Genomic DNA, 20278 nt, shown 5'->3' with positions numbered 1-20278 from the left:
CATTGCATTGTAAATAGGACACATAGGAAACAATTGTTTCTTATGTGTCCCTGCGGTGACAAGCGTTTTACCAAGCAGTAAAATTTTGGTCACCGCACATAGCGTGAATTGGCCCTTGTATCTCCTGTTCTAGTCCCACTCTTCCAGCTGGGATTGTAAGAAATACTTTATTTCTACCTATCCCACCAGAATCTGTAGTTTATTTTTGCCTGTTTCTGCCTCCCTTTCTCCTCCTTTCCAACTGCCTCTGACTGCCATACAAATTTTGTTTTCTTTGTTCTCAGCTGTCAACTCCACCTGCACTTGAACTGCAGTTTTTTCAGCCTCTGCTGGAATGTTCCTTCCTTTCAGCTGCAGCCCACTCACATATTGGGTTCCTTTATTTAATATATAAAGAATATTTTCAAGAATACTATATTGTTTATGGATTATATCAACTGGATTTACTGGGTTGTATACTTATTTGCTTTGTATTTTGTTTGTTTGTTTGATCTTTTTTTGCGTTGTCTTGTTGCCTCAACGGGAACATATTTAGTTTTTTTTTTTTTTCTTTCTTATTTTTGTTTTTGTGTTGATCAGTCACATTTTCGGGTTTTTTATCTTGGTTTTTATACTTCTCAGTAGAGCAATGGTATGTGCCTTTTTTGGCTCCAATAATACCACATCAAGGTCAGTACATTAGGTCATATACTTACAGCTTCAGCTATTTCTGAACCTGGACAACTTTGTTTGAAAATAAAAATCTCTTTCAACAGCTACGTGAAAAGTACGGACCTGTGTATACAATATATCTGGCCAACAATCGAGTGGTCATGCTGATTGGCTACGATGCTGTGAAGGAGGCCCTGGTTGATCACAGTGACGTATTCAGTGACAGAGGGGATATGGGTCTAATAGAACTATTGTTTAAGGATTTCGGTAAGATGCTAAAATCAAAATAGTAATCCTGAATTTGTGTCATTTTTAGCTTTTTATATATGCCTTTTTGATACACTTGCAACATAAATACACTCAATAAAATTGTAATACCAAGATCATATTAAAGGCACACTTTAGCCAACTTAAAAATTTAACATGGTAGCACACATAGGCAGTGTTCAAATCTTTGGTTTTTGTAGGACAACATGATTGCAATGTTTTTATTGTGGAAGTTAGTGAGCACAGACACCAAAACATTGAAGCTGGTGGGCCCAAAAATGTTTTTGGGCTTATTATGAAACAAATATCTTCCTGAAAATGACGGATAGTCCTCTTTCTGAAAGGGGGGGATTAGGCCCTCCTAATAGTTTCTGTTGTATAAGCATCTGCTGTATTCAATATTTGGATTAATAAAGTCCATTTATGGATGAGTAGAGCGAAAAGGGTGTGTGATCAAGATGGATCAAGATGCTGATTCCAGTGACATGGATTTGTACAGTAAGCACAGTCTATACCTAGAAGTGGAAGAGCAGCCAGCTAGGTCAGGAATGCATGGTGATCTAGTGACAGCAGCTCTAGCAGTGGAGTGGTGGACAGATTCTATGGGGGCACTTGCTACAATGTCTTGGCTGCCATTATGCAGTGCTCAGGCATGTCACAAAGCTTGCCTATCGACCAGATTTGAATTTTTTTTTTCTGATGGCAACCAGTGACTTGTGGCCCTGGTATCCTAGCAACCAATGATGCAATAGGTTTGCTAGAACACAGGCAGCCAGTTCATATAGCATTCTTGGATTCCAGGATGCAAGCAGCACAGTGAAAAGTTTTAATTTAATGGCATTAATAACTTCCTGCTCCAGTAGGATTGCACAGATGAAACTGTCTAATCTGGCCATTTAGTTCACCCAACCTGTGAATTGCATCCATGCAGAGTTCAGAGCTAACCCTGCATGGCTGCTGATGTGGATCTCATTCTTATTAGTGAGGAACGTAAAATGTAGAAAATAGAAACTTGTGTCAATGGATGCAGAATTCCCCTTCTTCAAGCTTTGGGCAGAGATTCGTAATTAGATCAAGAGAGCACATGTCATGATAAACTCACTTGGGGTGAGCTACTGGATTCACATTGACTGGTGCCAATTCAGCTAACTGCATATTGACATAGCATGGATGTATTACTCAGCATTTTACAGAGTACATAAAGCCATGCACATAAGGTCTTCTCTCCAAAGGAACTTGCGGTCTAATCTCTCTATTACACTTAAACATAAACCAATGCTTGAGGAAGCCAGTTACATTTTGGATCCTGGTCATGTGACGTTTCCACAGAGAGGATCCCACCACAGGATGTGAATCGGCTGGCTGTGTTTGTTGCCGTTTGGAATTGAGAAAATATCCCCTTAACTGGGAGCTTCTCAATTAAATTATAAGTGTTTTCAGATTGAGGGAGGAAACCCCATACAAAACAGTGAGAACACTCAAAATTGATGCTGATAATTTCCCTGGTGGGATTCATGCTAAAGACTTGTATAAACACGGCAAGAGCCCCAAGCACTGTGGTGCAAGAAACCAGTAAATATTTTTCACATTATATACTGTAAAAAAACAGAGGAAATCAAAAAGTCGCTGTTTAAAATATTAGCATTTTTAAGAATCTTCAGGAACAATATTGATTAAAACCTTACAATTTTTAGGGGTCATCATGACCAATGGAGAGAGATGGAAGACAATGCGTCGATTTTCCCTGACAACACTGAGAAATTTTGGGATGGGGAAGAGGAGTGTGGAGGAGAGAATCCAGGAGGAAGCTCGGTGTCTCAGGGACAAGTTTATAAAGATCAAAGGTAGGTGAAGATAAAGCTAAATTAATATAATGGTAACTCCCAACCCCACTTTTACATGGAATTATCTAACTTGTTGATCTAAACTATTTATTTACTAAAACCATTTCCAAAGATCCCTACTGCTAGGCTGGTGTGAGAGTATAATCTGACATGGCGATGACTCCCAGAATTTTATCAACTGGCACGTGATGTGTTATTAAAAAACAATCTGAAGATTGATGGCGACTGTAATATGTAAATGAGTAAAGTTACCAGGCTGCATTGTCTTAACAGCCTTTTTGAAATAAAACACATCCCCCAGCTCACAGCTATTGTCTTGAAAGAAAAATGTAGGGTGATAGTAATATTTCAGCTTTTTTGGAAAACATATGCAAGTATCAGAGAAAGCTATACTAGCTAACCAAATCTGCAACTAAAATGTTTCTAAGAAGAATTTCTTCAGCTTTAAAGTTGAACTTCAGCCTAACTTTCAGCTGAATATAAAAAGTTTGAGCTAGAGGTTTGTGTGGTTTGACAAATAACTAAGACGGACAGTTTCTGAGAGAGCCCTAGTACCACAGGGAAAGAAAACCACTGTGAGTGGCTTTCTAGAGCTTCCAGATGGTGAAAATACACTCACACTTGAAGTGAAACTTACCGCCAATGTTCTGATCGTAGCAGGGGGAGGTTTCTTCCCAGAGCTTGCATGCACACCTCACAGGATCCAGCCTCGAACACACACAAGGGCACTGATAACCTTTCCTTCCTAGACCTGATGCAAAAAAATGTCCAAAATGTTAGACTTACGAAGCGTTGCCACAGACATCAAAACCACTCTTTCAGGCCATAGTGGACCTCAAGGAAGATCTCCGCTAGGTGGCATGTCATTGTTAATTAAACCATGTCCCACCATGGGGACACCATATTGGAACTCCAACACATTTCTACCCACCCCAAATTACAACTCATTGAAATGCAAAGACATGTGGAGGACCTAGATAATACGAGATGTTAGAGGAATCCATGGATCTAGGGCATACCTGAATCGGTTGAGCTGGACCACAGTATACAGACCCTATTTACCAATTTACTGGAGAAGCCACCAGATTCCTAAGTAGATTTGAAGGGGCCCACAGAGTTTTCCCACGCAAGGAGGAATCAGAACCCCAAGAAATAATGTATATAATGCTATAGATTGTTATGTAGTGTAATGTATGTGATGTACAATGTAAGATGTCAATATTATATAAAATGCGCTGTCAGTCAAGTTTTATGTAGGGCAGTGGATGGACATAGACACAAACCTTTTTAAGAGTGTCTGTGATTGGCTACAAGTGTCACAGGCAATAATGAATAGTGGACCCTCCCCATCCCAAATAATAAGGATATCGTCAATATAACGACAAAAGAAAACTATATGTGGGATATAAGGATTATTGTTTCAAATATAGCGGGTTTCCCAATGCCCCATCGTAGTCTCCCATATACGAGTAGTGTCTTTTTTTATATATCTGCCACTTTTCTTTTACATAATAGTTATGACTTGTATCAGCTATAGTTTTTTATTAGTAATGACGTTCTTGTAATATATTAGTAAATATGTCTATATATCAGTTTCTGTAGTGACCATAGCACCGGAACTCCTTCTAGTGCAGAGTGTCCCGCCCCTCTACTGTGATTTCCGCTATTGGTCTTTATATGACCGCGTTATGCGGGTCTTCTCCATCGTCTGAGGAAGGAGCTTTGTACACATGCTCCGAAACGCGTTACGTCATCATTGTTAGACTTGCGGCTCACTGCTGTCTAAGCTTGACCCGGCTCCCCCCATTGGCTTCCCCTGGTATTGTCATCTCCCGGCTGCTGGTCGGCCTGAGGGCGTAAGTACCACGTACATGAAGGGATTTAGGAGCTATGAGTACAAGCACCTACTTTAATGTAAGTTTTTATTAATGTCATGCAATTAAAGTTTCACTGCTACACTCAGCGGTGCCTGCCCTTCTTTTGCTTGTGTGCCAGCAGGATCTCTGCTTCTGCCTGTAAACAGCGCTGCCCTCCGTGATAGCACCGGAACACTGCACAACTTAGAAGTCCTGACTGTTCCGCCCTCTTTTTCTTCCACCTAATTGGGGACCCATCTTACTGCACAAGTGCCCAACACATCCTTTGTTTTTGGAGGTCGGCTGGTCCGTGACAAAATCTGATAAAATCTGTATAAAATTAAGCCAAAATTTTGCAAAAATGGGTCCAAGGACACTTGGGAACAGGTAGAGTAAGAAGTGGACCAGCATGGAGTTTTTTAGTGACCTCGTTTTGGGCACACATATGACAAGCAGCAATACAGTCTCTGACAATATGACCTATGTGAACCCCCAGTACTGATGTGAGATAAAGTCCAAAGTCTTGCAAAGTCCTTGATTCCCAACAAGCTTGGATGTTTTCCCCATGCTAGACAAATGGCATGATAAGTTATTCATAGTGACCATCATTTTTCACTCATCACCCTCACTGATGAGATTGCAGGCTTTTACAATATCTAACTGAGAAAACGGTAGCACCATGGACACTATGAGTAATGTATACAGGGGCATAAATAACCATTTTTCCTGCCCACAAAGAAGAGGCCAGCACCAGCAGGTGAGATTGACTTGTGAATGACACACTGTTTAAGGTATTCTCTGCGGTACTCATATATGGCCTGAGTCTTTGGTCTAGATTTGAGCTATACATGGCCATGGGGGCATGATTTCAGGTGGGACCTCAATGGAGAAGTCATATAGATGATGAGGCAGAAGAGTCTCAATTAGATGTTTACAAAAGACATCATCAACATTACAATAGGGTATAGGAAGTCCAGAAAAAAAAAGGAGGAGTCTTAACCGCGCAAATGGAACAGGCTGGTTTGACCTTCACAAGGCTATTACGATGATGTTGGATCCCAAGACAGAATGTCACCAGAAAGGCAATTATGTACTGGAGAGTGTTGATGGAGCCATGTTATACAAAGCAGTAGCTAACTGACCAACTCAAATGTGAAAGAATATTCTTATTTTCCAAATATAGGTAGCCTGGTCATGAAATAGATGCCCTCCAAAATCAATGTACTATTGATCACCAAATAAGAATGGGTTTCTTCAGAGGTACCAGTTAAGTTTTACTGGTACCTTTAAAGAAAGCTGTTTTCATTTTGGTGATCAATAATGGATTGATTGCTTAGAAACAAAGCTTTGATTCATAAAATTTGCACCAGCTCTGGAATCTAGGTAGGCTTCAACCAAGAGGGTCTGCTCAAGGAAGAAGAGCTAATTGATATATAACTTTTTTAATGGGAGTGATCTAGCTTCACCTATTTTTTTAAGCTATTAAAATGTGCTTTGCAATGTGATCATACTGTATTCTTTTAGTACATCAAACCCACCTTGTTCATGTCAGCTTATATGTTATCATGTATTGTTTACTCAAGGTCCTAATGCATCTGAAATGGTTTGGTAAATTTTGGATACTGATGTCTGGGATGAAAATGCTGATTGGTTCTGTTTGTGTAATAACAGATAAACCAATAAAACCGATTCATCTGCTTAAACTGGCTGTCTCTAATGTCATCTGCTCCATTGTATTCGGTGAGAGATTCGACTACGAAGACAAGAAGTTCATGGCCCTTCTGACATATATTCAAGAAATTGGAAACCGAATGAACTCCCGATTAGGACAGGTAAATCTATATCTATTCATATATATATATATACAGTGCGTGTGTGTATATATATATATATATATACCTGCCTTTACATGCACATGAACTTTAATGACATCCTAGTCTTAGTCCATAAGGTTCAATATAGAGTTGGCCCACCCTTTGCAGCTATAACAGTTTAAACTTTTCTGGGAAGGCTGTCCACAAGGTTTAGGAGTGTCTATGGGCATGTTTGACCATTCTTCCAGAAGCGCATTTGTGAGGTCAGGCGCTGATGTTGGATGAGAAGGCCTGGCTTGCAGTCTACGCTCTAATTCACCCCAAAGATGTTTTATTGGGTTGAGACAGGCCAGTCAAGTTACTTCACCCCAAACTCGCTCATCCATGTCTTTATGGACCTTGCTTTGTGCACTACATAAATGAAAATGTATTGGACAGATTACATAAAGGTAGAATCCAGTAAAATCATAATAGATTGATTTGTGATGACAAATACATTTAAAAGTCCAACGTTAGCATGAATATAAAACATAATTAAATACTGCAGCCGATAAACTTGATGCATTTCACAAATCAAAATTTGCTTCGTCAGGAGGAGTAAATGCGTAACATATACCTATAAGGTAAAATGACAGTATAATAAATATACTGTATATGGATATCTCAGCTGAATATTGGTTTCACAAAGATCGAACAGGATATTCGACAGAGTAGCCATCAATACTCTATACTTACTAAATCAGTCTAGACATAGCAGTGCTAGTAAAAGTGGTCCTCTGGGGAGTTTATCCCGGGAGCCGTGGCAGAACACCAATGGACCATGGGGTCAGATGAAGAGCAGGTCTAGTGCTACCAGAGTATGTATCCATGTACCTGAATTCAGGTTGACAACCCTCCAGAATGCCAACCAGTAACTACAAAAATAAGTATATATGTGTGTGTATAAGTGACCATTAGTGGTGGTACTAGAATCTGAAAAAAAAATTGTAGTAGCAGCTGAAGAATTAAATAAAAAATATATAAAAATAGTGGAAATGAAGGCATAGGGACCGTGAACAGAGTGAAAAAAAACAGCAAGATTCCACTTGATGATGGAAGTGAATAAAAGCGAAAAGAACATTGGAAGTCATAAAATGTGTAAAAATGAACTGACTTACTATGACAAAAATAGTGCAAAAATGTGGTGTCCTGCCCTGTCATAAGAATCCCCAACTGTCCAAAATGGATATCTCCCAACGCCATGTATGCTTCCCAAAACATGCGGGGAAAGCCATAGAGTGAAAACTCTTTTGGCATAGCCGCAGGGTAGAAAAAATGCCCTACGTTTGCCCCACAACAGGCAACGTGGTGATCCGAATTACAATAGTAACGAATTTAAACAAATGCAAAATAACTAAACAAAATTCGGCCAAAATTTTAATTAAAATTCTAATCAAATTTGAATCAATTTAAAAAATAAATACAAAATCAAAAACAAATTTGAAAACAAGAAAATAATTTACAAAATAGAATAGAAAATAAAGGAATAGATTGGAAAAGAAAAAGAAAAGAAAAGAAAAGAGTAAAACAGAACAGAATAGAACAGAATAGAATAGAATAGAAAAATAGAACATAATAGATAAGAAAATAATAGATAAGCAAAGAATAGAATAAAATAGATTAGAAAAAAAAAGAAATAGAATAGAAAAGAATATAATCAATTAGAATAGAATAAAAGAGAATATAAACATTCTCTGAAATTTTGAATTTCAAAAATAATGAATTTGACTCAGAATAGAATAGATTTGAGTAGAAAAGAAAATAATAGAATAGAAATGAATAGAATAGAATAACATAGAATAGAAAATAAAGAAATAGAATAGAAAAGAATATAATCAATTAGAATAAAATAAAAGATGATATAAACATCCTCAGACATTTCAAATTTCAATAATGAATTTGACTTAGAATACAATAGATTTGTGTAGAAAAGAAAATAATATAATAGAAATAAATAGGATAGAGAATAAAAGAATACTTTCAAAAACAATAAAAATTGTGGACTGTGCTATGGTGGCGTGAATAGTGATCAACAAATTTCCAATATGGTCGTGCAACTCTTGATATAGCCCACCATGCATAGTGTGAAGGGAGAGTGTGAGTTACCATCACTCATTGAAGTACTGGAGGCACTTTATGAGCACGAAGGACTTATTTTAACTATATGATGCTGAGTTGTATTGTTTAGTATGCATAACATTTTAACCACCTCCCACCCGGCCACTGTACATATATGGCCGGGTGGGAGTCTCGTCCTTCCGATCGGACGTTCCGGAACATCCTTCAGAAGAAGCTAGATTGCGCCGCCGCGGGCTCGCGCAGCGGCGCGATCTCGATGTTCCTGTGTCCCTCGGACACAGAGCAACAAGATGCGGCAAGAGGGCCCTGTGATTGGCCCTCCTGATCACATGACGGATGTGTCCAATCACAGCCATCATGTAATGTAAACACAGCAGTTGTAACGGCTTCGATCTCTTCTCCTCCTGACAGATACTGTCAGTGTGGAGAAGAAGAGAGGATCTGTACTGCAGCCGGGGGGATCAGTGCGTATTTCTAATTACTCACTGATCACAGGGGGGGGGTCTGTGCTGGTAATCAGGAAATTGATTACCAGTGCAGCCCTGGGGGGTGCCACTAGAGCCACCAGGGATGCCCACCCATGACCACCAGGGATGCCCACCATGGCCACCAGGGATGGCAAACAGAGCTCAGAGAGCCTGCCAGTGGTGCCTTCCCTATCACTGCTGCCCACCAATGCCATCTATCAGTGCTGCCCACCAGTGCCCATTATTGCCCACCAGTGCTGCCTATCAGTGCCCATCAGTGCCGATCAGTGCCGCCGATCAGTGCCCAATAGTGCTGCCTATCAGTGCCCATCAGCGCTGCCTATCAGTGCCCACCAATGCTGCATATCAGTGCTATCTATCAGTGCCACATATCAGTGCCCATCAGTGCTGCATATCAGTGCTAATCCATCAGTGCAACCCCATCAGTGTCTCCTCATCAGTGCCTGTCAGTGTGGCATCATCAGTGCTTGTCAGTGCAGGAAAAAATGTATCTATTTACAAAATTTTATAACCTAAAAAAAAAAATTTTTTTTTTTTCAAACTTTTCGTTTTTTTTTTATTTGTGCACCAAAAAAGAAAAAAAATGGCAGTGATCAAATACCACCAAAAGAAAGCTCTATTTGTGGGGAACAAATGACACAAATTTGGTTTGGGTACAGTGTTGCCTGACTGCGCAATTGTCATTCAAAATGCAACAGCGCTAAAAGCTGAAAATTGGCCTGGGAAGGAAGGGGGTTTAAGTGCCCAGTATTGAGGTAGTTAAATTATATTCTGGATATCACACACTGATGGGACTTTTATTATTATTATTATTAAAGTAACATTTAATGCCTGTGAGAAAGGATATATGTGTTTTAGATGGTATATGGGCTATATTAAAAATGGCATGACCATATTAGAATTTTTTTTTTTTTTTTTTTTTTCAGCAAAGTTTCACAGTGCTTATGTTGATCACTATACACATCACTATAGTGTAGCTCACAATTGTTATTGTTTTGGAAAGTTTATGTACCAGGCAAGTAATTTTTCTCATCCTGGGGGGTTTCGCGGCTTTGGGAAATATTGGTTTTGATTTAAGTGTCCTGGGCAAGGGGAGTAAACGGTTAAATATCACAAAAGAATAGAATAGACCAGAAAAAATTAGAATAGAAGAGAATAAAAACAATATAACCTTCTTCCAAAATTCTAATTTCAAATAGAATAGAAAAAACAACAGAATACAATAAATTAGAATATAACTGTCTTCTGAAATTTGAGTTTGAAAAAGAATGAATTTGAATTAGAAAAGAATAGTTTAGAATATAATAGAATTCAATAGAATAGAAAAGAATAGAATACTTTCCAAAACAGTAAAAATTGTGAACTGCCCTATGGTGGCGTGAATATTTATCAACAAAGGCACTGTGAAAATTTTGCTGAAAAAAATAAAAATTTCCAATATGGTCGTACAACTCTTCATATAGCCCGTATATCATCAAAAAAAACACATAGATTGTGGATTATAGATTGTAACACACATAGTGCTAGAAATCGTGAGTGCCGAGAGGGCACATTAACATATGAGTGTATACCTAGCAAGGAGGGGGGATGGGGGGTGGCGACATTGTTGCTTTTTATGTGAATTCATTAATAAACTACCTGCTCAATGAGTTCTCTCTGTGATCTCTTGATACATGCCAATAATCAATCTGGAATTAAATTGGTTGGAGGCAAGTAAGGGGACCAGAACCAGTGGCATTTGAGACGCCATATCTACACTTAGGCATTTAATGATCCTCCATCTGGGGTAAAAAAAAAAATGAGATTTCTTTGGATTTAGTGTCTGGGGGGGTCTAAAAAGTGTACCTATGAAGTTTCAGCTCTGTAGCATGTCCAGAACCAGAAAAAAAAAAGATAATTTTTCTTAAAATTTCAATAGCGCAGGGATGGGGTTACGCTCCTTTCACACCTGGGCGTTTTTTAAGAACTTTTTTTTTTGTGTGAAAAATAGTCCCTGGGGCATGGCCCAGAACCCTAGGCACTTTTTAGGGGAATTTATTGGGTTTTAGGGCTTCAAAATGGTGTTTTTTGATTCCATATATATATATATATATATATATATATATATATATATATATATATATATCTATCTACATTACGGTCACCTTGGCATGGAAGAGTTCGGTCACCCTGGCATAGCAGAGTCAGTTCACCCTAAACTACATTACGGTCACCCTGAGTTCAGTCACCCTGGTATGGCAGCAGGCTAAGTCAGCTAAACTTCATTACGGTCAGCCTGACATGGCAGAGTCAGGTTACCTAAACTACACTACGGTCACCCTAACACTTTTACTGTCCCTACAGAAACTAAATTATTGAATCTAACTATAGTGGTATATAGTACCCTAACTACACTGCATATCCCTTTCCTCACACTAAAAGAACAGCTCCATACTGCAGGAGTAACACTAATGCTTCCACTCTCTTCCACAGCCCCTGTATTACTGTGCTAGAGATTTGGCGGGGCTATGTTATATACTGGGGGGCGTATTCACTACTGATTGGCCTCTGGACCTCCTAGTCACTCCAATCGGCTTTTACTGATGTTTCTGGGCCAATCACGGGCAAAACATCTGAACTTGTGTACACACACATACTTATATGTATTTTACACTTAGACATATATAGGTGTTATAGGAGCGTAACTATATTAGTGTAAATGATTTCATTAGCGCAAGCATATATTTTTGCTACTATCACACCTATATATGTCTAGGTGTGTATATACATATATTTCTGCTACTATCACACCTATATATGTCTAGGTGTGTATATACATTTAAGTTTGTGTGTATATATTCCCGTATACACAAGTTCAGATGTTTAGCCTGCCTGCAAAAACCCCAAAAAAATGCCTGCAACAACACACCTGGGCATTTTTTTTTTTACGCTAGCGTTTTTTTGGGCATTTTTTTGGGGTTATTTGGAGGCAGGCAAAACATCTAAACTTGTGTATAGTGGTATATATACCACTATACACAAGTTCAGATGTTTTTCCTGACTCCAAAGAACCCAAAAAATGCCCAAAAAAACGCTTGCTACTAAACCGGCAATGTGTGAAAAGCGAGAAGCCAACTGCCTGTGTTCTAAGTGACAAAATACAAACAATCTTTTTTTTTTTTATGGTTCTGGACATGCTACAGAGCTGAAACTATACAGATTTTTTTTTTTTTTTTATTATTATTATTTTTTTTCAATAATTGGCCCTCAAAAAACTATCAAAAATGACAATTTGTGTCTGGGGCGTCTAAAATGTGTACCTGTGAAGTTTCAGCTCTGTAGCATGTCCAGAACCCCCAAAAAAAGATCATATAGGTGTAAAAGGGGGGTCCCACCATCCCTGCTCTACTGAAAAATTATCTTTTTTTCTGGTTCTGGACATACTACAGAGCTGAAACTTCACAGGTACACATTTTAGACCCCCCAGACACAAAATCACACAAAAAAAGTTCTTAAAAATTGTAATTTTTGATAGTTTTTTGAGGGCCAATTATTGAAAAAAAAAATAATAATAAAAAAAAAACTTTTTTAGACCCCCCAGATACTAAATCCAAAGACATTTTTTTTTAAATTTTTTTTTTAATTTTTTTCAATAATTGGCTCTCTATCAAAAATCTATCAAAAATGACAATTTTTAAGAACTTTTCTTTTGTGTGATTTTGTGTCTGGTGGGTCTAAAAAGTGTACCTGTGAAGTTTCAGCTCTGTAGCATGTCCAGAACCAGAAAAAAAAGATCATTTGTAATAGTGCAATTATAGATCTGGAATATGGCTTCTCTTCTTTCACACCTTGCCGGTTTAGTAGCAAGCGTTTTTTTGGGCATTTTTTTGGGTTCTTTAGAGGCAGGCAAAACATCTGAACTTGTGTATAGTGGAATATATACCCGTATACACAAGTTCAGATGTTTAGCCTGCCTCCAAAAACCCCAAAAATATGCCTGCAACAACACACCTGGGCGTTTTTTTTTTTTTTTTTTTTACGCTAGCGTTTTTTTGGGCATTTTTTTGGGTTCTTTGGAGGCAGGCAAAACATCTGAACTTGTGTATAGTGGTGTATATGCACACATACTTATATGTATATACACACCTACACATATATAGGTGTGATAGGAGCAGAAATATATTGGTGTTAATTATTTCATTAGCGCAAGTTGTTTTTTCTGCTCCTTTCACACCTGTATATGTCTAGGTGTATATATACAGACATGGGTGTGTATATATACCCCCTATACACATGTTCAGATGTCATGTCTGACTCCAAACATGTCCTCAAAAAAGCACTAGCAACGCCTGCAGCCAAAAATGCTGGCGGCGGCGAAGCCATATCCCTGCAGCGAAAGTGACTTCAGAGAAACTAGCTTTTCTCTATAGTAGTCACCCTGCTATGGAAGGGTTTGGTCACCCTGCCATAGCAGTCACTGTCAGTTCACCCTACACTACATTACGGTCACCCTGACACTTCACACTTTCCCTACAGAAACTACATTTTTTAAGCTAACTAAAGTGTAAAGGAGCACTCTAACTACACTAGATATCCCTTTCCTCACACTAATAAATGCTAAATGACACTTTTAAAGTAAAATTAACAGAACTGCTTCCATTCTCTTCCATGTCCTGTATAACAATGCTAGGAATATGGCGGGGGCTATCTTATATACTGGGGGGCGTATTCACTAATGATTGGTCTAGGGACCCCCTAGTCACTCCAATCACATTCCTAGCATTCTCCTGCCCCCTCAATTGGCTTTTGCTAATAGTTCTGGTCCAATCATGGGCTTTTAAAGCCCATTTCCTGAACCATTGCATTTTGGTCGGTTCTGGTTGCCGAATTCCAAACTTTTTGGGCAAAAAGTTCTAAATTCGGCCGACCCTCAAACACCCAATGTTCGGGCTGAACCGATGGTCGACCTGAACCGTTCGATCATCCCTACTCATCACTAACAAGTCTATAGTTACTTGGTAAAGATTTTAAACTCTTTTTAAATAAAGGCACCTTATTGGCCCTGTGCCAATCTAGTGATTCTGTTCCAGTCCTTAAAGAGTCCCTAAAAATTAGAAACAATGGATTTGAAATGACAGAGCTCAATACTTTTAGGATCCTTGGGTGGATGCCATCTGGTCCCAGTGCTTTATTTACCTTTCTTCTGTCTAAATATTTCTGGACCATATCACTTTTGAGCCATTGGGGCTGTGTCAATACCGTCCCCATCACTAATTATTATGATGCCCTGGGGTAAGTAATATCTTGCTCTGTTTAAAAAAAGGAATTTTAAAGACTAATATTACTTTGTATACAAAGGAGTTTGAATTCCAGCCCAGCATCAAGTGGATATCTTTTTCAAAGGATGGTTGGAAGTTAGTAAAGGATAGGGAAACTGAGAATATTAGAGACCTGTTGTGATAAAGTTCAGTATTTTATTATGAAATGTATTATTAAATATTGTATGTAATGTATTTTTTCAATATTTAATGCCTTAATTAAAAATGTATTTCAGCTTCTTAATCTGTTCCCAACCTTAATGAGCCATGTCCCTGGCCCCCACCAGAAAATTTTCTATTATTTTGAAAAGATTGGAGAGTTTCTACAGGATAGGGTGGAACTTCATAAGGAGACATTGGATGTGAACTGTCCTCGTGACTTCATAGATTGCTTTCTCATTAAAATGGAAGAAGTGAGTTTGTTTTAATTTCTTGGTCTAGAGTCTGACCTCTTTTCTAAAGCATTTGATGTTTTAAAGAATTATTCAGCTTTACTGCATGGTTTGTACAAGTACAAAAGTGCCAAATTATATAAACTGTAACATATACATACAGTGGCTCTGTTGCACATTTTGAGGTGGATGTAAACCCCATTTATGAAATCTGACATGACATATATCAGTAGTGTTTACCTATCTCTTTCCATAGGCCTATGTCCCGTGACTTTCTGCTGCTCCGTTTCTCTGTTATCAGCATGATAACTTCTGACAAGCTCTCCGACACACGAGATAAAAGCAGCTAGAAATTTGTATCAGGGAAGGGACTCAAAGACAGATGAGCAGAGAGCTTGTCTATTCACAGCACAGCTCTGCAAGTTTATTCATTCCTCTGCCTATGTGGAGGGGGGGGGGGGGTACGCCTTTTCTCCAATCAGCTCACACACAGTGTATACCCAGACTCCCCTCCCACTGCTGAAACAGGAAGAACATTTTCTAACGCAAATTGCCCTTTCTAAAGAATAATGAAAGCTGAAGACAGCAGATATACATGTAAAACCCATGTAGGGAGCTTTGCCTCATCTCTGTGTATAATCTAAGGCTGTTCACTTCACAGGGTATATGTGAGGGTTTATATCCACTTTAAGGATATTTGAATCTGTAAATGATACTCCTGCTTATTAGTCATGAGTCGAACATCCTGTTTCCAGTTTGCACCAGAACACCATGGACAGGGGAAAAGTTTGTTCGAACATTCAAACTTCATTAAAGTCTATGGGACTCGAACCTGAAAAATCAGAAGTCCTCATTTTAAAGGTCTAAATGAAAGTTATTGCCTAAAAAAAGTGTATGGGGACCCAGGAACTGCCCTGGGGGGACATGGATCAATGTAATTTTTTTTTTTTAAACGATTGTTTTTACAGGAGCAGTGATTTTCATGATGCTTAAAGTGAAACTATAAGAATGAAAAATTCCTTTAAATATCGTGTCTGGGGGGGTCCCCTTAATGTTCATGTAAAGTGGCATATTTGTGTGATGTATGTAGCCTTTGGCAGCAATACTGACATTTCTAAAGGAAAAAATGTAATTTAAACTTGCTCGCGTCTGTAATATATTGTCGGCTCCCGGCAATACAGATAAAAAAAATGAAAGGAAAAAAAAAAAAAAAACGGCATGCCCCCCCAGTCCATACCATGCCATGCCAAAATAAAAAAATAAAAATAAAAATTGAGCCATGCTGTAAAAAATTTGATTTGAAATTGCATGTACTTGTCATACAGGTCCACGATGGTGCTTGAAAACCGTGACCACACAGTTACTCTTGCCGGGCACAGGGACAGGCCCTGTCATTAAAAATTAGATACAAAAGTAGAATTGCATGAACTTGTCATACAGGTGCAGAAAAATTGGGCCTTTGGTGTTTGTGGTGCCACCGTAACACTGTAAACCCTCACAGTTACTCTTGCTGGGCGCAGGCCACAGGGACAGGCCCTGCTGTTAAAAATTACATATGAAATTTAAATTGTATGCACCTGTCATACAAGTTCAGAATAAATTAGGCATTGATTGTTGGTGGTGACCTAAACCTAAAACATTGTTGGAAGCTATCAGAATCAAGATTGAGGAATAGGATAGGCAGCATATGCAGCCTTCAAGGGATAGCAGACCCCTAGCATCAGGGGCTTGATAGCTGCTGTTGATCCAGGACTGATTCATTTTGATAAAAGTCAGCTGGTCAACAAAGTCTGTGGACAGACGCACTCTTTTGTCCATCACAAAACCTCCAGCAGCACTGAATGTCTGTTCGGAAAGCATGCTGGAAGCAGGACAAGCAAGTAGCTTGATTGCATATTGAGCAAGTTCTGGCCAGTGGTCCATCCTCAAGACCCAGTAACCCAGTGGATGCTCAGTTAGAAAGGTCTCCAAGTCTGCTCTTGCCCCTAGATAATCATGCACCATATGGTGGAGACGCTGCCAATGGTTGCTTAAACCTGATAGCCCTGGGTGCTGAGGACTAAAGAACTGTTTAAAGGCATCGATCAGCAGGCCACCTTCTCCACCACTCCTCCTTTGGCTGAACTATGCCTCAGAAATACGTCCAGAGAACATTAAACTCCCAGTGTCTGGAAAGGTGTTGCACAAATTTTTCTTTTCTTCAAGGTGTCCTCAAGATTTTTCATCCTCTGCTCCCTCTGGGAAGGCAGGATGAGCTCTGCAACTTTACCCTTGTAACATGGATGGAGCGGAGAAAGAGAGAGAGAGAGAGAGCCGGGATCCGGGACTGTGCTGATGGCAGGGAGATCCTTGCTGCCAGCCTCAGAGGTGGCTCTTTAACTAGGCAAATTAGGCGGCCACGAGGCCCCTGTTCCTCTCCCCTGCCTCAACCACTTCCTATCTCGCCCTCACACTCTATACACTGTTGCTGTGTGAGCAGCCTTATGTAGTGTGGGGCGTGTACTTAGCCCCTGAGCCATGATTGGCTAAAGGCAGCCTGCCTTTGTCTGATCATGGCAGAGATGATTTGATTGGCCAAAGCATGGAGGCCAGGGTGCATGCTTTGGCCAATCACATAATGCACTGTAAGCGCGCAGTGCATTATGGGTGCGGGAGCTCGAATTTCCCACGAAGAAGCCCATTTGTTCGCCGTTCGGCGAGCGGGGGAACAGCCAATGTTCGAGTCAAACTCACGTTCGACTGGAACACGAAGCTCATCCCTACTGCTTATTATTATGTAAACATTATAGTAAAAGCTGCATAATTAGTCCAGTGCCTCTGCCAGATTGCAGCTGTCCAAACTCTTGGGAAGAGGTGAAAGGGGAAGGAGGGGGGAAGCTTCTTTTAACTCTGATGCTCCACCAATATGCAGACGAAGATCAAAAAATAGTATGTTTTAGAGTGGGAGAATCATTAATTATTAGTGGGGACTGGCTAGTAACAATAGATATTTACTAAATGTATGTGGATTGCAGTAGCCATATGTTGTGTTTGGCTGCTAACTTTTTTATGAAAATATTTTTCCAGGAAAAGAACAACCCAAAAACAGAATTCCATAATGATAACTTACGAGGAACAGTAAATGACTTGTTCTTTGCTGGGACTGAGACAACAAGTATGACCCTGAGATATGGCTTCCTGATTCTACTCAAATACCCCGAGATACAAGGTAACACCATCTGTTCTTACCATAACCATTAGGATGACTGCCCCTCTGTCCATCATTTTAAAGGTACATTCCCATCCCATCCCATCCAACCTGCCTGATGAACAAGGGCCTGTGCAGATGAGCTTTTCTTTGCTTCAAATGTTTTTTTCATTTCTATGGGTGTGCAAAACTCACTGGAAGTAGGTCAGAAGGAGGTCAAGTGTACCTACCGCTATTACAGATTTTCCTGGTTTAAATTCCCAAGACCTTCCTCTGTTCAGTCAAAGCATAATTTATCAATTTTCTTAGGTCATATAGGTCCAGAAAGATCTCTTACAGACTCCTATCTCTGACTAAAACATGGGGGGGGGGAGCGTGGCCAAGACTCAGATGTGGCCAAACGTGTCTCCGAGAGCTCTCACCGCCTCCTATATGTCAGGTATTCTGGGGCGTCGGAATTCCCGTAGACACTATAAGGCTGAGGAACAAGCAGCAAGCAGATACAGCAAGAAACCTACTTGCTCTGACCATAATACTGCCATGACAAGGTGGGGGAAGAAGGATGAACAACCCAGATTGACAGATGGGATCTAAGATGGTGCCTGCAGCCAGCCCATGCCACAGCGCGTGTCCAGAGACTGCTTGTGGGACATGGACATAGCAAGCAAGCTGGAGAGATCTGTCTGCACAACTTTTAGTTAGTAGAGCACACCCCCAGTCACCACTGGCTCACATGGGGACACTGACACTCAGCTTGCTGTCTTGAATTCCCCTCCTGCATCGGTCAGTGGGAGAAGCCACGTGAGGGAGACACACAGCATGCTGCCCCAACTAACACAGCGCTGGTGCTTGTTCCACCTTCTGGTACTGAGCCCACTCTCAGTGATGTGTTTCAGGGCTTGTAATGTCTCACTTCTCTCCCTCACATCTCAAATGCTGGGCATTAAAGTGGGCCTAGCCCTTGCCCGCCATGACATGCAAAACATACAGACAGAACAATTGCCTTGAAAGGGAGGCTGTAGAATGACCTTCCCACTATGAAAGTGACATGAAGAATACCCAAACACAATTTATCAACCACGATCGCAGACTGGAAGACTTGAAAAATAGACAATGGAAAAATAATATCCTTATCCCGGGTCTGCCTGTTGAAGGCAAACACTCGGTGGATTTAATAGAACAATGGCTGTTAGATACCCTTGGCAAAGAGGGGTTTACTTCTATGTTTGCAGTGGAACAAGTGCATAGGATTCCAACTAAACCCCCAAGACCAGGCACTCCACCCAGGCCTTTCATCCTTAAAATATGAATTTTCTTTTTATGATATGTACTTTGAAACCTATGCATTCTAAATTGGCAAATGTCTATATACCTCCACCATACTCTGATAATGTTTTAAAACAGCTAGTCAGGCCTATGTCTCAGCATCTGGCACTCGCAGTTCTAGTGGTGGGAGACTTTAATAATGTACTAAACCCCACTTTGGATAGATTACAACTGGCAAGCAGCCCTGGGATGCTGACTGAGACAAAATTTGCAAAGCGACTGAAGGAGCTTGGTCTGATGGACGACTGAAGATTAACCCATCCCAATCTCAAGGAATTCTCTTTTCTATCCAGGATTGACCTTGCACTGGGAATGAGCTCTTTCCTTCCATCTGTTAAGGCATCTTCTTATGGGTCTTTGAGCCTTTCTGCCCAGTCACCCCTTCTGGTGTCCCTTGCTGTCTGTGGTCTGGGGAGGATATCTCCATGCAAGGTGAATCTCTACTTGTTAACCTTAAACATAAATCATTTGAGCAAATATGTACTGAAATATATATGGGTATTGCTGCGCTTAAACGATAATACTTAAAATCATAAATAAGGTGAAAAGCAGCTAACACGGATCTTGATTCTAGACATAGATCAATATCTATGGCCTTTTATACTGTGTACAGGATCTATAGAACTAGCCTTCTATACCATGTACAGGGACCTATATTGTATACAGGCACTTAGCAGAAAGCAGTGTGGGCTGAGCAGCAATCTGCAGCGAGGGAGCTGTGGAGAAAGAGCCGTGGGTGACACGTGCGGGGGGAGCCGTACTAGGATACCGGAAGCCGGGCGTGGGTGCAGAGGACCCCAGGGACTGGGACAGAGAGCGGCGGTAGCGGCGGTGAAGGATGGACACCGCACGGTACTGAGGAGAGGAGGAGAGCGTTCCCGGAAGCAGGGGAGGTGGAGAGGAGGAGGAGACCCAGTGTGTGAGGCAGTGTGTGAGGCAGCAGTTGCAAGCAAGGCGGGGGAGAAAGCTGTGTGACTGTGCTCTGTGAACCAATAGCTGTGTGACTGTGCTCTGTGACCGATAAGCTGTGTAACTGTG

General features: G+C 40.3%; 1 protein-coding gene across 1 annotated transcript in view; it reads left to right on the top strand.

Annotated features, from left to right (window-relative positions):
• LOC309559467 (cytochrome P450 2G1-like) overlaps positions 1-20278 on the top strand; it is a 110724-nt gene that overhangs the window by 38849 nt on the left and 51597 nt on the right. The window contains exons 2-6 of the mRNA XM_082262739.1: positions 756-918; positions 2613-2762; positions 6290-6450; positions 14572-14748; positions 17794-17935. Coding sequence (XP_082118865.1) covers positions 756-918; positions 2613-2762; positions 6290-6450; positions 14572-14748; positions 17794-17935 — 793 coding nt within the window. The remainder of the gene's footprint in view (positions 1-755; positions 919-2612; positions 2763-6289; positions 6451-14571; positions 14749-17793; positions 17936-20278) is intronic.

Source organism: Pelophylax lessonae, assembly GCF_965119305.1.
Source record: "Pelophylax lessonae genome assembly, chromosome: 7".
Taxonomy (NCBI): Eukaryota; Metazoa; Chordata; class Amphibia; order Anura; family Ranidae; genus Pelophylax; species Pelophylax lessonae.
The sequence above is the reverse complement of the archived record's forward strand: the minus strand, read 5'-3'. Positions and strand labels throughout refer to the sequence as shown.